Source organism: Lynx rufus, unplaced genomic scaffold, assembly GCF_022079265.1.
Source record: "Lynx rufus isolate CCGP_SWC_20201006 ecotype Redwood Valley unplaced genomic scaffold, mLynRuf1.p SCAF_10, whole genome shotgun sequence".
Lineage (NCBI taxonomy): Eukaryota > Metazoa > Chordata > Mammalia > Carnivora > Felidae > Lynx > Lynx rufus.
In genome coordinates, this window is record NW_025814824.1 from 46,236,743 (window position 1) to 46,261,008 (window position 24,266).

A 24,266-nucleotide genomic window follows, 5' to 3' on the forward strand; every position below is an offset into this window, starting at 1 on the left:
TACATATTATTTCCAGTAAGAAATGCTCTGATTCCCAACTACCTTTCCCCAGTCATATATTCATCTGAGGCATAAAGAATTGATGGGGAAGTAAAGATTTTTTAGTCAGTTCAAAGAAACCCCTTCCTTTGGTCTCCCAAGTTAGTATTTTTTTCCTCTTTTTCTCTCATACACACACACCATGTATAAATCTTTTCCTAGTATGGGTAGCAGGGTTTTTTTTTTTTTAATGAATTGTTGTTGGTATCATTTATCAATAATCATTACAAAGAGTGAGGGAAATGACCGTCTTTGAGTCTTTAACATTTCTCAGGAGTTAGTGGTAAATCCATGATCATACATTTTTAAAACAAATTAGCCAGACCTTGGAGTTCAATCTATTGCTTTTTTTTTCTTTATTAAAGTATTGAAGTATCAGTTGTTCCAATGCTGTAATGAATCAAGCAGCACTGGAAATTAAATCCCAAAAGCAGTGCCCCTTTAGTTTGTTCAGCGGATATTAAGACATTCCGTGAGCCATCATCATACATTTTCAACAGTTTGATACCCAGTTTACTCTTTCAGCAGCCCTCTGGGAAATACCCCGTGATAATTTACTGGGTGGGTGCATCGGTTTTCTAAAAGACATTTGGAATATTTCATAGTTTGACCCCCGAGACACTCTAGTAAAGGAACCGGTCAGAAAACTTAAAGAAATAAATAGGTTATGGATAAATGGGTCTAGGCTTTGGCAGCGTGCCAAGGTTTCATTTAAAAGCTGCAGTTCTTCACTTCTTTACCACGGAGTTACTTTCTTCCTTAAAGCCTCCCCGGTAAGTTAAGAACACCCCGAAAGTTACAAACATCTCCAAATCTTTTCCAACTTCCGGGGGGGGTGTATCCCGTCGTACACAGATGAAGCAAATGGTTAATGGAGGCGGTTGCCCTCCCTGCAATCCACCACTTCATCCGGATCGCTGACTTCTGGAACTCCCGAAGAGTCTCCCCTCCTCTGAGGAACACACGGCAGGCTACAGCCCTCTTCCGAGAGCCGTTCTGAGTCATCTTGGCTCAGGGATTTTCGAACCTGTGGGAAAATTCACCGCGCTCTCGCGTCCTCCGGTCCCTGGCGGTGGAGCTCGGCGCATGTCTGCGGGGCTTCCGGGAAGCAGCGCTTCGCAGGTGAGTGTTTTGCAGCGCAACACACAGCGTGGAAAGCCTTGGGCACCTGGTGGCGCCCAGGTCTGCGGTCCTCCTCGTGTCCTCCGTCTCCTCGGCCTTCCGGTTTCCCCTCCAGCCTCCGGGGGCCCAACGCCTTACAGTAGGGGCTTCCGGGGCGCTCCCTTAAGGTCAGAGGGGCGAACGGATCACCCGCCCCCCACTCACATGCCAGTGGCCGCCGCCTGCCCCTCTTGCCACCAGCGTCTTTCCTGTGAAGTTTCGCAGGCACCTCGGGTCATTGGAGACTCTACAGGCCACTTTTTTTGCCAGAAAAGCCTGAAAAGTCAACAACACCGGGGGGCTTCACGTTCAGCTCCTAAATCTCTGGGAAGTCCGCTTGCTTCACGGTGAGCGTGAGGACCGGATCCAGAGAAAAAGAAAAAGGAAAAAAAAAATTTTATTCACGGTCTGCTTCTCCTCCCCCACGGTGAGTCAAGGCTCCTGGAAGGCTTTCAGGCTTTGCGCCGCTCCATGTTCGTAGCCTTCCTTGAACTAAGTTGGGCGTGGGGCACAGGGGAGAAAAGAAATGTCCTGGTGGGCGGCTGGCTGGACCGGCCATCAATCTCCCGCGGCTGCGCGCAGGTACCGGGCGACATCGCGGTGGCCCCGCTCCTCAGCCAGGTCCACGGGCAGGCGGCCCCAGGCATCGCGCACATCCAGCCGCGCCCCGGCTCGGTGCAGCACCACCAGCGTGTCCAAGAACCCCTCCCGGGCGGCGTCGTGCACAGGTCGGGTGAGGGTGGCGGGATCCGCGCAGTTGGGGTCCGCGCCGTGGAGCAGCAGCAGCTCGGCCACGCGGGCGCTGCCCATCATCATGACCTGTCAGAGAGAGCAGAGTGGTCAGGGCGGCAGCGGGAGCAGCGACACGCAGGCCTGGCCACCAGAGGTAGAACCATTTCAAAGAAATACCTATTCATGAAGTTTCTCACTAACGCAAAGGGGCTAGGAGCCTCGAGACCGTCTGGTTACGCTTCATTGGCTGATGCACTCACCGCCCCCCACCCCCCTGTCCCGTTTTACACTTTACTCAGCCCTGCTTGAGTTCCATTTCATTCTCCAAACAAGGGGAGACAAGAAAGAGCTGATAATAAAGCACTAATCCTCGTTGTGCAGAAAAAGAAAAAATCTTGATTTTCGTTGGAACATGGGAATCTAGTTTGTTAAATGATTTATGGGCAGAGTTAAGTTTAAAAGCCTTTAAAGTCTTAAATTATTTCCCTTGATGTCTTTCCTACCTCAGCCATAATCCACCTCTACAAATATTTATTAGGCAGTCAGCTGATATTTTTAAGAGTTAGAGTCATGCTTTAGAGGAGAAATAGGTTGTTTAGTTCTCATAGTAAATCCCTTGTCAGAGTTTTTACTTTTCACTGGCCTGCATGTCTGTTGTCATAAACTGAATATGGTCAGATAATTTGGGTCAAATTGGAGATAGAGGGGAAAAAGAAAATAAGATGATGAAAACAAGTTTTTTTTTAACAAATGATTTACCAGTTTTAATATTTTTAAGTTGGTGTTACAGGTAAGGGATAAAGTTTAAAGGGTAATATATTTAATGTAACATAAGCATGTAAACACTGTATTTACATTGTACAGGATTTTATAATGTAATAGGATTTTATAATGTTAGATGGTAAATAATTTGCTATATAAAAAAGAGCTTGGATGTTAGTCAAATCAGATCAATGCATAACTTAGAAAAAAGATGTTTTAGAGCAGTAATCCTGTAGCAGCCATTTGTGTATATGTACATTATGCAAGCATTTACTTTCTTGTAATTAACAATAAAAGTTTTTGATAATTAAATATCCAAAACGGAGTTACTTGTTCTTGCCAGTTCATGTATTTTAAAATGTACCATGTAACTGAAAGATAGCATACTACTTTTTTGTTTCATGAATATTAGAAGCATCCATTTCCTCCCTTAAAAACCATGATATGTTATCATTATCACTATTAATGTAAGGTATTTCATACATAGAAGGAAAAAAGGGCTTTTTGTTATCTCAGAAAATGGTGAATTAAAACTATAATTAAAATCTTTTTACAATTATTAATATTATTTGAAGTCTAAGAACTACTTTACAAGATTTTTTGCTGCTTCTTAGAACACTTTTCCAAGAATGCAAAAGGAATGGACACGTATTTCCTTTAAAAATCTATACAGTTAACAAGACTCCTTAATAATAGTTTGGTTCTAGAATGTGACATTGAGATGAATACTAATTGTGACCATTACAGTCAACAATAAAGCACAAGATATTGGATTTTAAAGGAATGAAAAAATACATATGTACTCATTAAAGCGAGATTAATAAACATTGAACAAAAGAACTTTATCAACGAAGAGGCTAATTATTCATGTAGAACCTCTGCCATTTAAAAAGGACCTAACAGTTGCTATAAGCATGCTTTTGTAATCCAATCATTTTGTATGATAATTAAGCAAAAATCCATAAAAGCATTTTTTTCTTATGTAATATTCAAGAGACACTTCTAACATAAAAGGAATTAAATACTTTGATCGAGGAGTCCTGGCTCATCTCTTTGTATTCAGTTTGCCTCTATGAGGAAAAAATACAAAGAATTTTATATCACAACCTAGAAGTTCACGGTGAATTTTTTCATGTAATGTGATTCTGCATGATTCCTCAAATTTAATCCGGACTGTGTAACTTGTAATTTAATTATCATTGAAAGTTGATAGATATTTGTTTAAAGACAGACAAGACAAAAGTTTTTCTCCCCAAATAACCTCTCCTTTTCTTCCCAATTGAATCTATCCGTTGTATCTGTGATCATGAGACGGAAGAGAGACTATTGACATTTTTTCCACCACTAAAAAGAAAACCAAACTGAAGTAATGTTTTTTTTCCAATCCCGTTCTTTAGGATCTTTGGGGCGGGAGAACCTGTTTTACACCTAGGCTCCACACCTCCAGGAAGAGAGAAAAAGGGACGTCGGTGAAGATCTCGGTCCCAGTCGCGTCCCACGGAGGCCGCTCCCCTGCACTCCTGCGCCCCCTGCCGGCGAGGCCCCAGGGCCCCAGCTACCTGGATTGGGCGCCTCCCGAAGCGGTTGACTCCGTTGGGATCCGCACCGGCTTCCAAGAGCTGCTGCACAGTGTCCACTTGCCCCCGCGCGGAGGCGTTGGCCAGGCCCGCGCCGTCGCCGCCACCACGGAGCATGCCCTTGTCCTCCTCGCGCATTTCGCAGTCCACAGACGCAGACTGGCCCGGATAATCCACCACTGGCTGTGAGCTTCGCCACACTCCTCCCTTCTTCCCCACCTCGCCCTGGCGCGCTCACCCCTACGTGGGAGAGCTCAGGTTAGCTTCAGCTCTCTTTCACCGTCCTCCTGTGGCTTAGGCGGCCCGTGCAATGGCCGAGCCACTCGTGGCTAAACCGGGCTTTCCCCAGCTCGCTCCCGGGGAAAAAGCGCCTCGCTTGGTCGCAATGGTCCGGCTAGGTAGAGAGCCTGCAAGGGAATGAGTCCGTTTCCAGCTGGGCGGCCGGACAGAGTATTCCCCACCCCCTTAGGCTCCGCCCCCTGTCCGTCTGGCCGGGCCGGGCAAGTCCCCACTTTGCAGGCTGCGAGGCCCGGCCCTCGGATGACGTTACAGCCGACGAGGTAGGGGCGGGGCGCGGGAGGAGGGCGGTGTTGGGAAGCCAGCCCAGAGTCTGCTGGGACGCATGCGCCAGACAGGAAGCGCGCAGAGCCTGTTGTCCTGCTCGCCGAGTGTCCTGCAAGGCCTTAACTAAGGTTTGGAAAAGTTGAATCCATGCACTCAGCTCCTAATCCCCTTCCTCCAGCAGGCGGAGCAGAGGATTTCTATTCCTCAGTCCCGTGCCAGCTGCTTTCACTTTGGGGACGTTAGTCGCTCCTTGTATAATTGAATGGCTGGCTGAGAGAAAGGCATTTAAAATAACTCTGTCTCTCCCAAGATTTCTGAAAGTGACAGCTTTGCACCTATCATGCAGGTTAAATTCACCCCCAGGCAGTACTTGAACTTCACTAGCTTTTCATCTTGCATCAACCTTAGCAATTTTCTTTTGGGTGTGTCTTCCTATTTGAATCAGTCAAAAATCAGTTACAGTGAAAAATCCTGAGAATCCTGTTTTGAATGTGATTTTTATTCTTTTCATCTTTGAATAATAGATACACACACAGCTCCAAAAAACGAACCTAGTTTGAGATTGACAATGGCAAACTGGTGCACGTGAGACATTTAAAAAATATAAATATATATTTTAAGAATCTGAAATTCCAGTTTCATGATATTTGAACAGTATTATTTTTGTTTGCACGCTTACCTATTTAAACCCACTTCGCAAGTATTTGATTTTTATTTATCCTGAGTAATAAAGGAAATTTATGCAGTAATAATGAAACATAATAAAACAGGGGTGTGGTGCTGGGCCTGTCATTAAACAGGCTGAACCTGTCATTAAATCCTCTTCTGAAGATTTAAAGGCCAGTTGCTTTTCTTTTCTTCCCAATCTTCCTAGGTGAGTTTGAATTAACATATGCATTGCTCTGAAGATTTAAGAAATTACAGCTGATGTTTGATTGAAATAGGAAGAGAACCACAAGTTATGTATCTGTTGTCTGAAAGTTTTGGTGAGGAACCACATTACACTGAGCTTCTCTTAACATGGAACAGTTCTCATTTACAAGATCATTTATTGGTTCATAGTGCAGAGGAAGGCAGTTTTTAAGGGAAGGCAATTGCTTGCTTACTCACAAATGAGTTTGTCTCACATGTTTCTTCTAGCATTCCTTAGCTTGGACTCCCTTCCCCCCAGTCCATTGTAGACTAAAGAAGAGCTCTTTAAAGTTAGGGGAGCCCATGGAAGTGGTGGTTAGGGATAGAGATCTACTGATTGAGACAGAGTCGAAATCCACCTGGATAGGGAAGGGAAGGAAGGCAGCATCAATAACCATTTTTTCTCTCTCTTATCCAACCTCCATCTCTTAGTTTTCTTTCTCAATTTTCCTATCTTTTCCTCTTATTTGAACCTCCACACTTCTCTGAAAAAGAGAATTCCTTTTATTTGTTGATGGTGGCTCCATTCCTTGGCCTGGCCAGAGGAATAGAAGTCTATTTCTGGATGAAAAGAATAGATGAGCTTTTTTTTCTCCAGTCTTTGGGGCCAGTCCCCACCCACAGTGTACTGGGGATTGCAGATATGTAGGTAGAATGGGAGAGGGAAGAGGAAATATGGACAGTGGGAAGTCAGAGTTTTTTGGTAGTCACTCTGAGGGGCTGAGTCATCAGAGTCATATAGGTGGATGTGGTAGCAAATGTCTTTATCAGAATATCTTCATCATAGTATCTTCATCAGAATAGCCTGGCTACCCTTAAATTTAGTGCACAGCGAAAGGTAACAAGGCAGGTTGCTTTTAAAGGAGTGTTGTTCAGATATTTCTTCTAATGGGTCCAGTAATTAAATTAGTTCAACGAAATTTAGCTCCAGCATATCCTATATTCTAGGAGTCCACAACTGAGTAAGATATGGGTGCTAGATTTTAAGAAAGTCTCCCTGGTGTCACTCAAAACGAATAGAGAGTTTCAATTTAATGTGATAACTTTACTGTGGATGTACCTATAGGATATTTTGGGAGTAAGAAGGGGGGAACTTGACTCAAGATGGAGATGCAGGGGATTTCCTAGAGGCGTTGCCAGATGAAGAGCCTTTAGAGAATGCATCATTAATTGTTTCTTGTGTTATAGCTTTGAGCTTTGGGTTTCTCTGAAACTCAACAAAAAGGGTAGAAAAAGATAGCATGAACCAATTTTTGAGCCACCTTCTTAAGTGGTAAGCATGGCCAAAGTGTCTGAAAAATAAAAACTATTTGGAGTTGATAAAGAGATTGGAGAAAATTGTTTTTAGTTGTAGGGGACATAGATAAAGAGTGGCAAGATAGGGAAAAAGCCAGTTAGCGGAATGAGTAAGAATCTTCAGCGAGGCAGCTAATGTGAGAGATTCACCACGTAAGTTGACAGGAAAAGAATTTGGGCGGGGGAAATGTTGCCAGCGTTACATACGATTGCTAGCACCACGGACAGCGCTTTCCTAGTAAGCGTGTGTGGGTGGTCCTAACCCACTCCAGACTGAGAATTGCTGAGAAAGCTTCACACATGATCTTTCAAACCCTTTTTCTCTCCTGAAATTCAAAGAAAGCCACATGGAAACTCAATGAGCTTCTTTACGAAACATCTTTACAATGAACTGCTCGATCTGGTTTCCAAATACTACTGGATTATCTAATATTCTCTATGTAAAGAACATTAAATATCCTCTATATTTAAAAGAAGAGCGATCACACCTCAATGTCTACCCTGTTCCAAGTGCTTTACAAGCATTATTTCATTTAACTCTTGTAACACCCCTATGCAAAATGCATTAGTTTCTCAATTTTACAGACAAGACCAAAGATTCAGAGAAAGTAACTTGCATACTAGCTAAGCATTTTTGGAGGTAGGGTCTGACCTGTGTGGCTTCAGTGCCTCTATCCATAACACTACATAGTGTTTTTAGCAGCTGTCATGGTAGGCTTAACTGGGGAAAAAATGCAATTAACTGGATTATAATTATTTTCCAGTCTACATTGTGTTTTCCAGATGGTTCACCTCACAGCACACCCTTAATAGACTTCAAAGATGACATTTCACACATAATACAATACCACATTTGTCTTGGACAATAGGGTGAGATAATGAAACATTTTACCTCTCCCTGAAACCCAGCTGTCTCTAGGATGAAACACAACCTATTGTTAATGCTTTAAACACATTTAAGAGATGAAGTGGATGGGAACATAGTGGGCAGCTGAAACTTAGAATTGTCACAGCTATGCCATTTAATAGGGTGGATAGTTTATAAGTGAGAAAAGAGAGGAAGTAAATGGTAAACTGACATAGAATTTCGGAGGTAAATAGAAGGGAATGAATAAATAGAATCAGTTTCAATATAATAAATAATGCAAATTTCTAGTGATAATGTTTATATTCTAGTTGGTGAAACTGTATATGAACTCACTATGAAGGTGTGAATAGAATCGGTTGAATGACCAAGAGAGATAATGACATAACTTTGCGTATGGTTGGATCCGTGGTTTCTAAGTGGAGAGAGAAGGGAACTCAAAATCATTTTGGGGACTTTTTCAAACTATATATGACCCACCTCCCATCAGGAGGCTTGATTCTCTCCATTTCATCAGTTGAGATGTATGTTTCAGGATTCATAGGGTATCTCTTTCTATATTCCCATATATATTTCTTAACTTTTATTGAACAGTGGATATTTTAGCATCTGTATGAATTTTCCAAGGCTGCCACAGAAAAGTACCACAGACTAGTTGGCTTAAACAATAGAAATTTATTTTCTCACAGTTTTGGTTTCTCCTGAGGCCTGTCTCCTTGCCTTGCAGGTGGTCACATTCCTGCTGCCTTTTCACATAGTCATCCTGTGTGCATGTAAGCTCCTGGTAATCTCTTGTGTATCCAAATTCCCTCTTCTTATAAAGACACCAGTCAGATTGGATTAGAACCTACCCCAAAAGTCTCATTTTAATTTAATCACTTCTTTAAATGCCCTATCTTCCAGTATAGTCACAGTCTGAGATAGTGGGGGTTAAAGATTTAACATGTGAATTTTGGAGAGACACAATTCAGTCCATAATGGAATCTTTCCCAGTTTTTACACATATCATTTTTGTTAATAATTTATTTATTTGAATAAGGATGAAAATAATATCAACACATTGAAATTTGTTGATATTGATACCAGTCTCTTATCTCTGTTTATTTTTTATTTATTTCTTAATTATTTTATTTTTAAAAATGTTTATTTATTTATTTTGAGAGGGGGGTGGGAAGGGCAGAGAGAGAGAGAGAGAGAGAGAGAGAGAGAGAGAGAGAATCCCAAGCAGGCTCTGTGCTGTCAGTGCAGACCCTGATGCAGGGCTTGATCTCATGATCTCTTGAATAGTGACATCATGACCTGAGGTGAAATTAAGGGTTGGATGCTTAACTGACTGAGCCACCCAGGAACCCCAAGATTTTATTTTTAAATAATCTCTACACCCAACATGGGGTCAAACTCACAACCCAGAGATCAAAAGTCTCATGCTCTAACTTACTGACTGAGCCAGTCGGGCACCCCAACTTGTGTCTCTTTTAATCTGTAGATTTTCTTCTTTATTCCTTTTATTCTTTTCAATTTATTTGTTGCAGGAATTGGATTGCTAGTTCTGTAGTTTTCTGTAGTCTGAACTTTGCAGAATGCTTCTTCATGGTGGCATTTAACATTTTTCTCTGTCACCTGTATTTTTTGTAATTTATTATTTAGCTCTAGAGTCTGGATGTGATTCAGGTTTGATATTTTGGCAAAAATACTTTATAAGTATTATAAACTTCTACCAAAAGGCATATAATCTGCTTCTTTGTCTATGATTATAGCAGCCATTGATAATTATTTCTATAATATATTATTTCCTTAGGGCTTGCAAAATGGTGGCATTCTAATTCAACCATCCCTTCTTCATTTACTAGCTGAAAAATTTCTGTAAAGAGAAAGCTTTCTTTGTTATCTACCTGTTTGCCCTCAGGTACATATACAAAAGACAGGCTGAGTACTTTATTTTCAAATTTACTTATAAGTTTTAAAAATAATGATTTGAGCTTCAGCATCTTCCAAAGGTGACTGATGATTTTTGAATTATTGTAAACTTGTGGATTTGAACTTAATTGATGTATTTTAATGCACTATAACTATCATTCCCGTTGTGTTGATTATTCCATTCATCTGCTAGCCACTCAGCAAATATTTTTTGAACACCTGTTATGTGCCAGGCATTCTTCTAGACCCTTAAGATACATCAGTGACAAAACAGTAAAAGACACCTGTCTTCATGGCTGTTACATTGTAGCATGGGTGGCCATTTCTGTTGTAAAGTTAATCACATTATAGACATATCACTTAAAAGAGTGCTTCATATTTTTATACTACATCATCAAACATACAAGGTCTGGCTTATAAGAAATCAATACCCATATTACATTGAGACTTCTAAAATAATTTTTGTTATGTGAATAAATCAATGATAAAACCATTTCCTTAACAATCATAAACTGATTGCAAAGTGATTGTTCATCTCAGAGAAACCTTTGCAGAGTTAAAATAAAAGTTTCAAGAACTAGGCTTTGGTACTAAAATAAGGCACATTACATTTAGATTTTTAATTTTGCCATTCCCATACTAAATGCATACTCATAATTCAATGCTGAAAAGCTAGATATGGTTGTAAACCAAGGCATAGTTGAAATGAAAGTTTAGAAAGATTATCATAAGCCAAAATTTAGTATCATTATGATGGCGGCTTTAGGATTTTAGTGTTGACACCCTAGTCTCAAGTTGTATTTAATGTGGTTACAAACCTAGGCAGTGTTGAAATGAAAGTTTCAAAACAAATTAAAGAGTTAGGAAAAACATAATCAATATAAATGCATTGTAATGTTAATATTCCATGATTCAAATGAGCAAAAAGTTGCTTTTTGTTACAACATGGATAGTAGATAGTCTGAGTATAGAAAGTAATATTTCCTATATGGGACCATTTCACTCTCTGCAATTCTATTGAATCATACTTACTGCTTAGTGAGCTATAACCCTAGCAATCAGTTTTCTCAAAATAGATTTTTTAAGTCTATTTTTCTAGATCTAAAGATGTAAAGCTCAAACTCTTCTTGAAAGAGAATTAAACATTTCAGTTACCCTCATCACCTGGAATACATGGTTTCAGCCAAAACTTTCATGTCACTTGGAAAAAAGCAAAAGTGAGGTATTGTCTTCTTTTGAGGAGAGACTGTGCAGTTAAACAGCTCACTGGGTGTTTAGAGTCCATGCGCTTCTTCTTTGTGTATAGCATTGTCCTTGGCTGGGAGGTCATACCGGAAGTGGTGAGTGACACATCTCTGCCTGGGAAGGAGCCCTTCCTTATCTTTTTGTTTGCTCCTCTGCCCCTGGGAATGAGTGGGGTGAGAGTTTGGACCAGTAGGTAGTTGGTTCTCTTATTCTGTTTAGTGTGTGTTTAGTGTCTGGGTGTTTGGCACAAGGTGACTCATTCTCTGACCTTGTTTTGAATGCTCTGGTGTGGACGTATTTTCCCATGCTCCAGAAAAAAATTTTGCAATGCACAAATGTAAAAGTGTAAGAAGTAGAAAAGGGTGAAGTATGGGCATAGTGAGAAGTTCAGTCCTTTTAAACTTTACTGGCGGAGTAACATTAACATGGGCTTTGGAGTTAGGTAAAACTGAGTTTAAATTCTAGCTCTGTTAACTTTCCAGCTGAGTGATTTTGGCCAAGTTATTTAACCTCTTTAGGCTTCAGTTTCCTTATTTATAAGCTATAACACAACCTTCCTCATAGGAGAAGTATTAATTGGAAATATATATATATATATACACACACACACATTATATATATACACATTATATATATACAATGTATATATATAGATGTTAGCATACAGTAAGCTCCTAATAAACTCGAATTATTATTAATACATTGCTAGGAAAGAAAATGCATCAGGGAACAAATGATATAAATGTTTTATTAATAACATGGGAAGGATTCTTTGTAGGCAAAGCACTTGGGATTGGATTTTCATGTGGTCATCTCTTTCACCATTGTATTTAGGGTTACTCTGCTGGCAGTAAAGAATGTATCTAGTTTCCTTCTTAAACCAGAATCATGGAGCATGAGTCAATGCACAAGATTGGATGCATTTGTGGAGCATTTTACATTTTATGCAGTTATTTGTATATCACCTTCATAATGTTTGCCCCATTCTTAGACCATCTATCATTATTTTGTTAATAGTTTTCTTCAAATTGACTCACCTTTTTTCCAACTTTATTGAAGTCCCATTTAAACAACATTAGCTATAAAATCATGGATTTGCTGTGCGAGTTATATTTTTCTAATGCACTCGAAAAACAAATACCTTAAAAAAGTTCCACCTCCAGTCCGTATACCACCTATAGTCATGGGAAGTACCTCTTGCCCTAGGTTACTGTGTTTTGGAAAACACTCACACACAGGATATTTCTTGGTCCTCGTAATCATTTTGTGAGATGAGCAGAGAAAACGTAATTGTGCCCATTTCAAAGATGAACAAGTCAGAAAATCAGATTCATGGATAAAATCTTATAGCCAGTATATTTCCAGAACTGGGCCTGGTACTCATGCTTTCTCCTCATCAACCTACTGCTTCTGTACTACCAACTCTTCCAAGGAATGCAAATTTAGAATCAAAATAAACTTTTATCCTTTTAGACCTGACTGTTTTGGAGTTTTGTGGTAATCTGAATAGAGATGAGACAGAAAAAAATTCGTAAACAAAGGAGAGGGGAGTAGATTGCCAAGTTGTGGCAGGCAGCCTCTAAGATAGCCCCTGATTATCTTCCCTTCTAGCATTCGTGTCTTGTGTAATCCCCTCCACTTGTGAAATTGCTCTCTAACTAATATAATATGGCAACTTAGAGGGGTGTCACTTCTTTGCTTAGTTTGCAAAAGATTGTGACTTCTGTCTTGCTAGAAGTCTCTGTCTCTCTCTGTCTCTCTCTCTCTCTCTCTCTCTCTCTCTCTCTCACTGATTTTGATAAAGTGAGCTGCCATAGGAGGGAGGCTCTCCTGCCCTAGGAGAGAAGACCCGAGGACAGCAGGGAACTGAAGCCCTCAGTTCAACATCCCTCAAGGAAATGAATCGTGCCGACAATCCCATGTGTTAGTTGGGAAGCAGATCCTTCCATAAGTCAGCCTTTGGATGAGATCCAGCCTTGATGGACACCTTGCCTGCAGTCTTGTGGGAGATTGTGAAGCAGAAGACCCAGTTAAGTCATCTCCAGAGCCCTGACCACAGGCGTTTTAAGCTACTCATTTTTGGGGAGTGGGTTAATCTGTTATTCAGCAGTATATAACACGAGTCTTCAGGACTCATTTCCAGAAGTGATTCAGTGGAAGTGAAACCAAGTTATCACTGCTGTGCATGGACCCCAAGTGTTTGCAGTTCTGATGAACTGTGATATCTAACACTGGAGACACTTTTTCTTTCTCTCATTTTCCTATTCTTTCTTCCCTTCCTTCTCTCTTTCCCTTCATTCCTCCTACTCTTTCACACTTCAAAAATTTTTAAATGTTTATTTATTTATTTTGGGAGAGAGAGAGAGGAGAGAGAGAGAGAGGGATAGAGAGCGAATAGGGGAGGAACAGAGGGAGAAAGGGAGAGAGAGGATCCTCAGCAAGCTCTGCACTGTCAGTGCAGAGCCTGACACGGAGCTCGAACCCATGAACTGTGAGATCATGACTTGAGCTGAAACCAAGAGTCACATGCTTAACCCACTGAGCTACCTAGGCACCCCTTTCATACTTTTAATTAACAGAGGAGTTGGAAACTTAAAGTCAGTAGCAACACAAAATAAAAGTCCTGCATCTGCAAAATGTTATCATTTATATCTTTCCACGATGCTCTGTGCCAAGCTCCACATGTAGGCTACCTAGTGCATATGTAGGAGTTACCTAACGAAGGTTCGGCTGTTGGTGTTATTGAATCCCCATGGAGTTGATTCAGTGCTATTCATTCCATTTCTACTTGTGGCAATGTCTTGATTCTTTTATAGGCTTTGTATACTCATGTTCTCTGTCTTTTCCTTTGGAGGCAATTTATAGCACTGATCTACCAGTACCTCTTACTGACTTTGATGTGAAGATGGTTTTTCCTGCAGGTACCTACAGAATTAAAAACATAGAGCATAAAGAAATAACATTCATGCTTTACACTGTCCTACTGATTCTCTCCAGTTTTTCCATCCACCACACGACCTGAAAAGATTTTCACTCTTGAGCAGTCTTTGCTTCTATTTCACATGCACAAATAGCTAAAGAGAATTAGGCAAGGACCATTCCAGGTAAGGTTATCTGTATGAAACCTTGAAAATGATCCGAAACTAGCCTTGATAAATGGGGGAGGGGTGGGGCATGTGAAGGGATAGAGTAGGTGGTGGGGAGGTATACATGGACAAATTTGAATCACAAATTTCTTACTATATGCCAGCAACATTTAATAATAACACTCCTAAATACAGACATACACACACACACACACACACACATACACACACACACACACACACACAAATGAGTCACACTATGAAAACTTTTAACAAGTGCTGGCAAGTCAGATGGCAGACTCACCCCGAAACCTGTCTCTCCAATAAAAACCTCATAATTAAAAACAGGGCTGTCCATAAATCATAACATATAATAACAATTATGTGCAACTGGTACAGGACTTGATTAGAAAATTAACATTTAGCTTTCTCAGGTGAAAATTCTGAATTTCCCTCAGAGTGAAAATACCTCTATAGTATATGGCCAGCAGGTTATCATCTATACCTGAGCCGTGAGGTGCTTTTTTGTCCAACTAATACCTACTGACCGTGAGGTGCCTTTTTGTCCAGTTAATACCTACTGACCTTGGTCCAATAAAAGACTGAGATGATGCAGTTTTACTTGTCGTTTGAGAACAATACTAGCATTTGCCATGTATTGAGAAAGTGCCTACAATGTGCTCGATACTTTGTCAGGCACTGGCTGTCCCATTTTCTCTTCTTTACACTCAGCAACAATGAACCGTATTTTACTTCTATAAAACTGAGGCTTAAACTGGTTTACTGACTTTCCTAAGTTTATATAAGTAGTAAGTGACCAAAACAGGATTTGAACCTGAATCGGCTTGATTCACCTTTCCATTAAAGGTGTGGCCTTGATAAAGGACATGAACTCAATGTATATATGGAACCAGGTGAATAAGCTACAGTTGTGGCCTTAAACTGGATCCTGTTGAATGTATGGTAGAATGGATAAGAAGCCTCTTCTCTGTTGCTACCTCTTTAACCTGCAAGAAATCAGTCACTCAGCTTTGCCGGGTTCTTGTTTTTTGTTGCTTTTGTTGCTGTTTGGTTTTAGTTGATAAACTGAATCATCTCAATTAGTTACTATCTGATGTGTCTTCCATGTTAAAATTATATTATTCATCCACTCAGGCTTATATCAATCTGACAAACGTAAACCAAGTAAACCCTGATATTTGTCATGTTTCCTTCAAATGTCCCCTGTGGCATGTGAGCAGGGTCTGAAAATGAAATAGAAGTTCCATGAAGCTATAACAACACTTTTTCATTGTGTTCTTCTCTCTCCTTTTCTTTTAGGTACGTAGTTGGATGGGATGTCCTGTGAGAAGGTGAGCTGAGGAGAAGCTGGAGGCAGGACTGGGAGGACATGAATGAATTAGTCAGTGAAATTTAGATTCTTGTTTTCCAATACTCTTTCCCTAACTGAATTTTTAGGGAGTGGAAGAAAGCTGTATGCAGACGCGGAATGTCTTGGGGTAGCTGTTCACAAAGAAATTAATAATTAATTGCAGTGAACACCTGCTTCTTAGAATTTCATAATTCTCAGGAAATATTTTTTATTGTCAACATCTTAAAAATTCTTTTTCAAAAAAAATTTTTTTATGTTTATTTATTTTTGAGACAGAGAGATAGACAGAGTGCGAGCAGGGGAGGGGCAGAGAGAGAGGGGGACACAGATCTGAAGCAGGCTCCAGGCTCTGAGCTGTCAGCACAGAGCCCACTGTGGGGCCCGAACTCACGAACAGTGAGATCATGACCTGAGCTGAAGTTGGACCCTTAACCGACTGAGCCACCCAGGCGCCTCAACATTTTAAAAATTCTTAATGGCACACCGAAGAGCAGAGGTTGGCCAAGTTTTTCTCTAAAGGGCCTGATAGTAAATTGTTTAGCTTTTGTGAGCCATATGGTTTCTGTCACAACTACTTAACTCTGCTGTTACAACACCAAAACAACCACAGATGATACATAAATGGAAGAGAATGTCTGAATTCCATGCAACTTTATTTACCAAAGCAAGCAGCAAGACGGATATGACACAAGGGTCATAGTCTGCTGACCCCTGGTATAGTGAAAAAAATTCAACTGGAGTTTGATTATGGCACTTTCACTTTAGCTGGGTATTTTGGGAAAAGATATTTATTTTAGATGTGATAGAGTTTCATTATCTGTATAGGGATAATAAAATCTACTTCATAAGACTGTTACAAAGATTAAGCTATGTAGCTAAAATATAGCACACTGGCACCTAATAAGTGTTTAATAAATGGTAACTGTAATTATTATCATCATCATTACAACACTATTATTTTAATTTCTTGTAGGTTTTTTGGCTGGTCGTGTAGTCTAATGTATTTATAGTAAACCAAAAAGTGCTATTGAAGGCAGTGGAAACTGTGTTTTGCTGGTTCATCATTGAAGATTGTTCTGCTGGGATTAGAAAATTGTTTTAGAGAGTGTTGGTGCTATTTCATACTTACTGAGCTAATACCATTCTCTCTTGGTTTTAGCTTTTGTACTTCAAGTCCTTTTTAAAAGAATTGTATAGATATGGGTGCCTATGTTTGCTTTACTTCTTTATTTTCCTTGTTGGGCAATCATGCATATGTTGATTGGCATCAAACCTAGATCTCACCTATATCCCCATGGCAATGAGCTTCTACTGATTTGAATTCAGACAAGCCCGGGTGGCCCTGTGAGTGGGAGAGGCTGGGTGTGTCCACCTCAGGCTGTGGCACCAGAAGGGCGTGGATGCACCTGCTGTGCTTGTGTAACGCTGGCACCAACGTGGTGGTGCTTCTCTGTGTGTTTGTCTTCTTGTGAAAGGTCACTGGCTGATTGGAGCTGTGGGGCTGTGCCCCGCATCCTCAGCAGGCCACAGGAGCTTTCTTTCTGTGATGTTCTGCCTCATTTCTAGAGGGGAGTTTGGCTCAAAGAAGGAAGACTCTGGCTTTTGTATTCAAAAATTTCCCTAGGGGAGGAAACTATTACCATATCTAGAGGGCTTGAGTCATTGAAGAGAACTTACTCAAAGAGAATTTTTCACTAAGGGAAAAGATGGAACAATCACAGTAAAGCAGAAGCCACAGGGCCTGGGTTATTGTCTTACCATAAACCGAAGGGTTACAGGTAACAGACAACTTTCAGTTCCTGCTATCCGAAGGGGTGGTCAGTCCTTTCTTTCTTTTACTGAGCCGCTTTCCAACTTTTCTCCTTTTCTTTTTCTTTTCTTGTAATGAAGAGGAAAGACAAATGATAACAGATCTGCCTTGGGCTGATATGGGGATAGGATCAAATTAATAATACAAGTTAGGTCAAAATTTACTTTTCTCTCTTTGAATTGAAATTGAAGTGTGCATGGGCTATTTGGACTAAAGACTTTAAATATGTGTTAGCTTGCAAAAGTGGCTATAGAGAAAGGGCCAAAAACAACATAGTAATATTTAGGGATGGTATTAAAAATCTTCACACACTGCATTTCAAGACAAAATGTGTTTTTTGTAGGTAAAATAACAGTCCAAACACCAAAAACATTTTAAATACAAAATTCATTTTAAATCATCATGATTCTGGAGGCATAACATAATAGTGATAAGTAAAGAATACATCATATTTCATACTTTATTAAGATATTTGCGTCATTTTCTGCTTTTACTTAACCTTCAGAAAAAGACTAAATTATATCAAGTCGCAAGGCAAGTTTATAGCCCAAATTGTCTCCCCCTGGCTGTTTTCTTTCATTTTTGTACATATGGAGACGTTTCTATTCTAGAGCCACATCATTCTCTTAAAATTACTATATGCGATATTCTATGATTTATTTATACTCCTCTATTAATGATTATACTTAGTTTACTTAGAAAGGTTTAGGGTTGCATGCTCATGACAAAGTTAGGAATAATATGCTGATTAAATGGATGGTGTTTTCTTCTGTAACTCCTCTGGCTTCTTGCATACCTTTGGGAATGATCTTATGAAACAAGCCTGTGATGCCTTTGGAAAGGTTTTTTTAGGTGCTTCTATCTCCCTATTTCCAGGTCTGTTTCCATAGCTTTAGCTGCATCAAAGTCCCAGAAGGATGGGTTTAACTAGAAATTCAGCAAAAACTACTGCTATGTTTGGATTCTGGTCAGACAAGTTGCCACTAACCTAACTGTGGAATGGGACCTTCCATACTCTCACATCAACATACCAGTTTGGCCTTAGCTCCTTTTTTTTCTCTCCCTCTCCCTTGATTAATCTCATATAATTATGTGTGTACATGTCTGAGGTCAGGGACCATGCCTTATTCATCTCTGTATTATTCAAGGGCCTGGCTCAGAGTTGTTGCTTAAGAAATGTGTGTTGGAGAAATATTTACACATAAGCTACAATTCTCACTCAGATTCCGGTATCTGAACAAAGTGGCTTTCAGCTTTTTGGATAGGATAAAAAAGAAATATGGGCTTTAGGTATATACCACCTTTTAAGAGCTGCCATGCAAGTTCAGAATCCCCTGTGATCGGCCAGTATTAACCTCATTTCTGTCAGTAGCCATGTCTCAATGCTAGGTGACTCTTCTCCTGGCATGTTTTGGCAAGAAAGAACTCTTTACCTGGTTTGGCTAATCTACATTGGCTTCTAGTTCCAACAAGAATTGTTTACATGCATTTAATTTTAGCTCTTGGGCTATAACATGTCATTGTTCTTTTTACTCACCTCCTCCCCTTGCTTTTGAAACAGGACAGGCATCTTCAATTCTTGTTGATCCTGTTTGGTGTGCTCTTAGGTGGATTTTAGCTTTGTCCTTCAGCTTTCATGGCACTCTAAGATATTTTCGAATCATATTTCCTGTATAAGAAAATATAGACTATGTCATCACAAAGGGAAGTGGGATTGGGGGACATTATTTAAATCATTCAGGGAACTCATATCCTGACTTGAAGGAAAATTAAAGCAATGTATTTGGACTAATTTATCTCATTTGATTGTTCTTCTCTACTCAATTTACAGGATAATGCATTCAGCTCTTATTTAATTTTATCTGTCACTGTCACAGTGAATCTAGAAGCAAAAAATACATATTTGACACTTAGTTTAAAAAAAGTCATTGTTAGGAGAATTATTTTTATTCTTCCCCATATTTAGAGGAGAATGAACACCCTAGGAAAATAAAAAACTTTGGACAAAACAGTGTTTTCCTAAGAGTACACCACGAAATGGAAAGAACTCACAGCAAGCTTGCAGAAGTGCTTTGAAAAGTCTCTTGCACAATTCAGTTTCTTTAGAGTACTTACACAATCATATTTCTTAATGACTTTCTATAAACAATTTTTTCTTGACGAGAAGCATAAAGATGTAACAATAAAGAGATAACTTTGGGAAAAAATACACTAATGGTTTCTTACTTCTATGCCATGACAGACATTAAATCATAGATTTTTTTAGTACAATTTTCATGTCAATTGTGGAAGACACAGGAAACACAATACACCGTAGGAAGTTTCAGTTCGCCACCTAGAGGAGAGATGTGAAATTGAACATTTCTCCAAACAACTTCAGTAGAATTCATTCATTCATTTATTCATTCACTCACTCACTCAACTCATTCATTCAATTATTTACTTATTTAATTATTAAAAAGTAATTAAGTACTTGTCAGGCTTAATTACCGTACCAGTGCAGATTTGATAATCTATTCAAGAGCTCTGAGCTCAAAGAAGGCACAAATGTGTCTTATTTTAATTGCAATCTTTAAAATCTTTTATTAAAAGATTTTTTTATTAATGTTTATTTATTTTTGAGAGAGAGAGAGAGAGAGACAGAGTGTGAGTGGGGGCCCTCAACCACCTTTTGAGAGAGAGAGGGAGACACAGAATCTGAAGCAGGCTCCAGGCTCTGAGCTGTCAGCACAGATCCTGTTGTGGGGCTCCAACTCATGAACAGTGAGACCATGACCTGAGCTGAAGTCAGATGCTCAACTGACTGAGCCACCCAGGTGCCCCAGAAATCTTTTATTTTTAAAAGCCTACAGGGGCGCCTGGGTGGCTTGGTCGGTTAGGCATCCGACTTCGGCTCAGGTCATGATCTCATCAGCCTTGAGTTCGAGCCCCACATCGGGCTCTGTGCTGACAACTCAGAGCCTGGAGCCTGTTTCAGATTCTGTGTCTCCCTCTCTCTCTGCCCCTCCCCTGTTCATGCTCTGTCTCTCTCTGTCTCAAAAATAAATAAACGTTAAAAAAAAAAGAAACATTTAAATAAAAAACATTTAAAAAAATAAAAGCCTACAACTTAAATATCTGGACAATTCTAATTATCCATATTTGTGATGTCTATTACTTTTAGCTCTTGGGCTCTAATAAAGCTTTATTGTTTTTTATTTGTTCCATCTCTTTGCAATGTAGCTATTAGTGTCTTCTCCATACAAGTTAGGAAATGGAGTCTCAGAGAAATTAAATAACAAGTTTAAGGTGTCAAAGCTACTTCATTATAGAGCCAGTGTCTGAACCGAAGCCAGTCTAATACCAGAGCCATCGCCCTACTCAGTTCTTGTCTAGTCCAGATGCTCACAAGAGCCAGACTGCAGCCGGGGGTGTGGACAGTACTTACAGGTTGAAAGGAGGTCATGGTCAGCACCAGGTCCATAAAGCAGGCTTGGGAGAAGCTTTATGAAGCTAACTCTCTGGACTAGATCTAAAGATGGTAGGAATGTTCATATGTATGAATTTCTTGTACCCTGAGGAATGAACTGCAAAATTTTCCCAAGTTAGTCCAGTCCAAGCAAGAGTAGACATGAGACTGGGGACAGTTGGTGTGCATGAGTGCCTCCTTTGCATCTGGGTGTCTAACATCATCAACCACCACATCTCATGTGCTACAGAGACATACAGTTTATAAATTAATGCAGCATAAAGCTCCTGCAGTCTGCTTAAATTTTATTGTCAATTCTGTTAGGTAGACAGGGCCGTGAAGAGCAGGCTAATTATTATATGTGTGTGTGTGTGTGTGTATTATATTTATAATATATATATTATATATATATATATATATATACATATTTAAGTAGGCTCTACACCCAGCATGGGGTCCAACGTGGAGCTTGAACTCATGAGCCTGAGATCAAGACCTGAGCTGAGATCAAGAGTCAGATGCTTAACCGAATGAGCCACCCAGGCGTTCCAAATGAGCATGCCAATTGCGTAGATGAGGAAACTGAAATTCTCAAGAAGTTCCCTGAATTCCAAGGCCACAAAGTAATCGTTGGTGCCAGAACCAAAACCTAGGTTTTCTGATTTCCATCCAGCATTCTATCTATCATTTCTCACTGCCAGTAAAATCAGCTTTGCTCTCTGTGACTTTTCTAGTCGCTCCTGTGGTTTTATACCACTCCCTCTCTCCCATTAAACAGCTCTCTGTCAAGGCAGAATTTCCCATGAAAACAGAAAACAAATGTACCAGAGACGTTGATGGTATAAGACATAAGACAGAGATAAGAAGGCGTGTTGCAAAGTGGTGTCCTTCAGTGCAAGAAAAAAGGGATATATTTGGAGGAAAGGAAATGAGAGAAGATTAAAGGCAACAGGTCAGTTCTGAGATGGTGAGGAGAATAAATGTTACACGTGTACCTGACCCTCTTCAGTAGGCATGATCGTGAAGACTTGTGGGCAAAAGTGTAATGTGCTGTGGAAATTGTCTAGCTGTTGGGATCCTACTGTAAGCCATTTTTTAAAGTGAAGAAAACTCTGATCAGCCTCTGGTTTGCTTATGGAGAGGACTTTGCCCAGCTGTACCCAGAAAGCTTGAGAATACCACATAGCATATAACCCTGAGACCATTTTTCTTTGCCGGGAAAATTTGCTTAAAAAGGAACATTAAGACTGCATGGACATGTGATAATGTGCATGGTGACCTTCTACTGTAAATTGGAAAGAATTAACCTTCCTGCATCTATTGCTGAGAGATAAAGGAGAACATTTTCTTAGGGCTTTGAACTACTTCAGTTGAAATCTGACTGAAAAAGTCAGCACCGGGGACTGTATTTTACTTATTTTGTATCTTTCTCTGCATCTAACGAGTTTTTTTTTTTTTGAAGATTAACACAGGGTACTGAGTTTTATTTAGATTCCAGATATTATTATTCAATAAATTTAAATTATTTTAAAAGCATTTGAGAGTTTACATTAAAAGTTGAATCAATGTGACTTATATTTCCCTCTAGTTGAAAACTCACAGACTCCTAAGCAACTTTTTTTCTTTTTGAAAAAAAAAAATTTTGTTGTTTTGAGAATCACACAGAAGTAATAAGGAGTGGCCCTGATCCCTGTGCTTTTATTTATGTGTGGTTAAAGTTCAAATTTCTCAATATACCATAATCTCATTGTACTGGCCAAATTCCATGGTGGATAATTAGATGCAGTGCACCAGGGCCAATTTGGATAGAGAGAGCAATCACAGTGTACTTCTGAGAATCTATTAGCCAGGTTGACTGTGTTTGACACATGAGTGGTAAGGACTCACCTCACTTGCTCACTGGACTGGCCCAGCAGGTTCTACAGGTGAGATCACCGCTTGGCTGTCTCATTGCTGGGCTTGGTACGCAGAAGAGGCTATGAAATAAATGGCTTGACTTTGGGTCTCAAAAGTTCTCTTTCTTATTTCCTCCCCCAAACTCCTTCTTCTGTTTCTGGAGACTAAAGCATTCATTTATAAATTCATTCATTCAACAAATATTTAGTGAAAACCTATAACATGTCAGGCACTGTCTTGGGCTCTAGAAATACAATAGTGAGCCAGACATTTCCTGCCTTCTAGAACTTATAAATGAATAATTATAATAGTCAGTGGGAAATTTTACTATTGACAGAGCTCAGTAATCTAAATCTTTATTTCTGTCTTTAAAAAGCAGAAAGAGCACAAATGTTCTTTGGAAATATAGCACAGAAATGTATTTATAGATTTCAACACATAAAATGAAGACCAGCTCATCTGTCATTGTGAGTTCAGAGTAAACCCCACCCTCCCTGTTGTACCCTGACTCCACTGTGTCCAATAGCCACTTTGCCATTATATGCACACACACATACACATACATACAGTTTCAATGATCTTCAAATCTATGCAGCATTCAGTTGTTGAGCACATATTACTACTCACCTAGGTGGAGACTGAATTTCCCCTTAAGTAACTTATAATTTAGGAGGTAAAACATTTGCCTCTTTCAAAATGTGACACTACTCCTCTGCTCCTTAGACTGTGAAAGCAAATATTTGGTGCTTTAGTTAATTGCTTTCCAAACTTCAGCTGTTCACATACCATCTTCATAATTTTTGCTATATTCACATACCACCTATGCTGTTATGACTCTGTAAATATACTATGATTTCAGCTTAATTAAATTTATTTAATAATAATATCTTTTAGGGCGCCTGGGTGGCTCAGTCGGTTAAGCCTCCGGCCCTTGATTTTGGCTCAGGTCATGATCTCATGGTTCATGGGATCAAGTTCCATGTCGGGCTCTGCACTGACTGTGTGGAGTTGGCTTGGGGTTCTCACTATCCCTCTTTCTGCCCTTCCCCTGCTCTTACACACATTCTCTCTCTCTCCAAGAAATAAATGAACATTAAAAAATAGTATATTTAAAATCACCAGGTTGATGTGCTGGCTATATAATTTTCAAATATACTTTAATGTAAATATAGGATTATTAAATTATATATGTATTGTCTGTATGCATCCCCAAATATTCTCAAGTGCTCTCACAACACATATACTTTGGGAAGCTTTACAAAAGTAGGGCCACCTTTGAGAGTGAAGAATGGCGGAAAAAATAAAATGCGTAAGTAATGATAATAATCATAGGCAATGGTCACAAAGCTATTATTTACTGAAGGCTTTACATGTGTCATTTAATTTTATCTTATTTAATCTTTGCTCTCTTGCAGGCATGCAGATAACAGAAATGTGAGGCAAAATAGCAAGAAAGAGGTAAGAGTAGAAGTGAAATTTCATCGTACTTAGGGCAGTTGTAACTAACATGTGCCATAACGTTTTAGTTTTTGTTCTTTTCTTTACTTGACTGAGATTTCACATTTGATTATTTCATGTAAATTA

The 24,266-nt window shown here is 39.6% G+C and overlaps 1 protein-coding gene and 1 long non-coding RNA gene across 2 annotated transcripts in view; one reads left to right on the forward strand and one right to left on the reverse strand.

The window, feature by feature from the left end:
• Window positions 1-365: 365 nt before the first annotated feature.
• On the reverse strand, window positions 366-4,419 carry LOC124501072 (cyclin-dependent kinase 4 inhibitor B). Its single transcript, XM_047065015.1, has 2 exons — window positions 4,254-4,419; window positions 366-2,019 (listed from the first exon to the last, which is right to left on the reverse strand). The coding sequence occupies exons 1-2, from the start codon at window positions 4,407-4,409 to the stop codon at window positions 1,759-1,761; spliced, it is 417 nt and encodes a 138-aa protein (XP_046920971.1). The 5' UTR covers window positions 4,410-4,419; the 3' UTR covers window positions 366-1,758.
• Window positions 1,073-24,266, forward strand: part of LOC124501095 (uncharacterized) — a 122,097-nt gene continuing 98,903 nt past the window's right edge. Inside the window, exons 1-4 of the long non-coding RNA XR_006959702.1 lie at window positions 1,073-1,161; window positions 4,092-4,529; window positions 15,477-15,508; window positions 24,098-24,140. This is a non-coding gene — a long non-coding RNA (uncharacterized LOC124501095). The remainder of the gene's footprint in view (window positions 1,162-4,091; window positions 4,530-15,476; window positions 15,509-24,097; window positions 24,141-24,266) is intronic.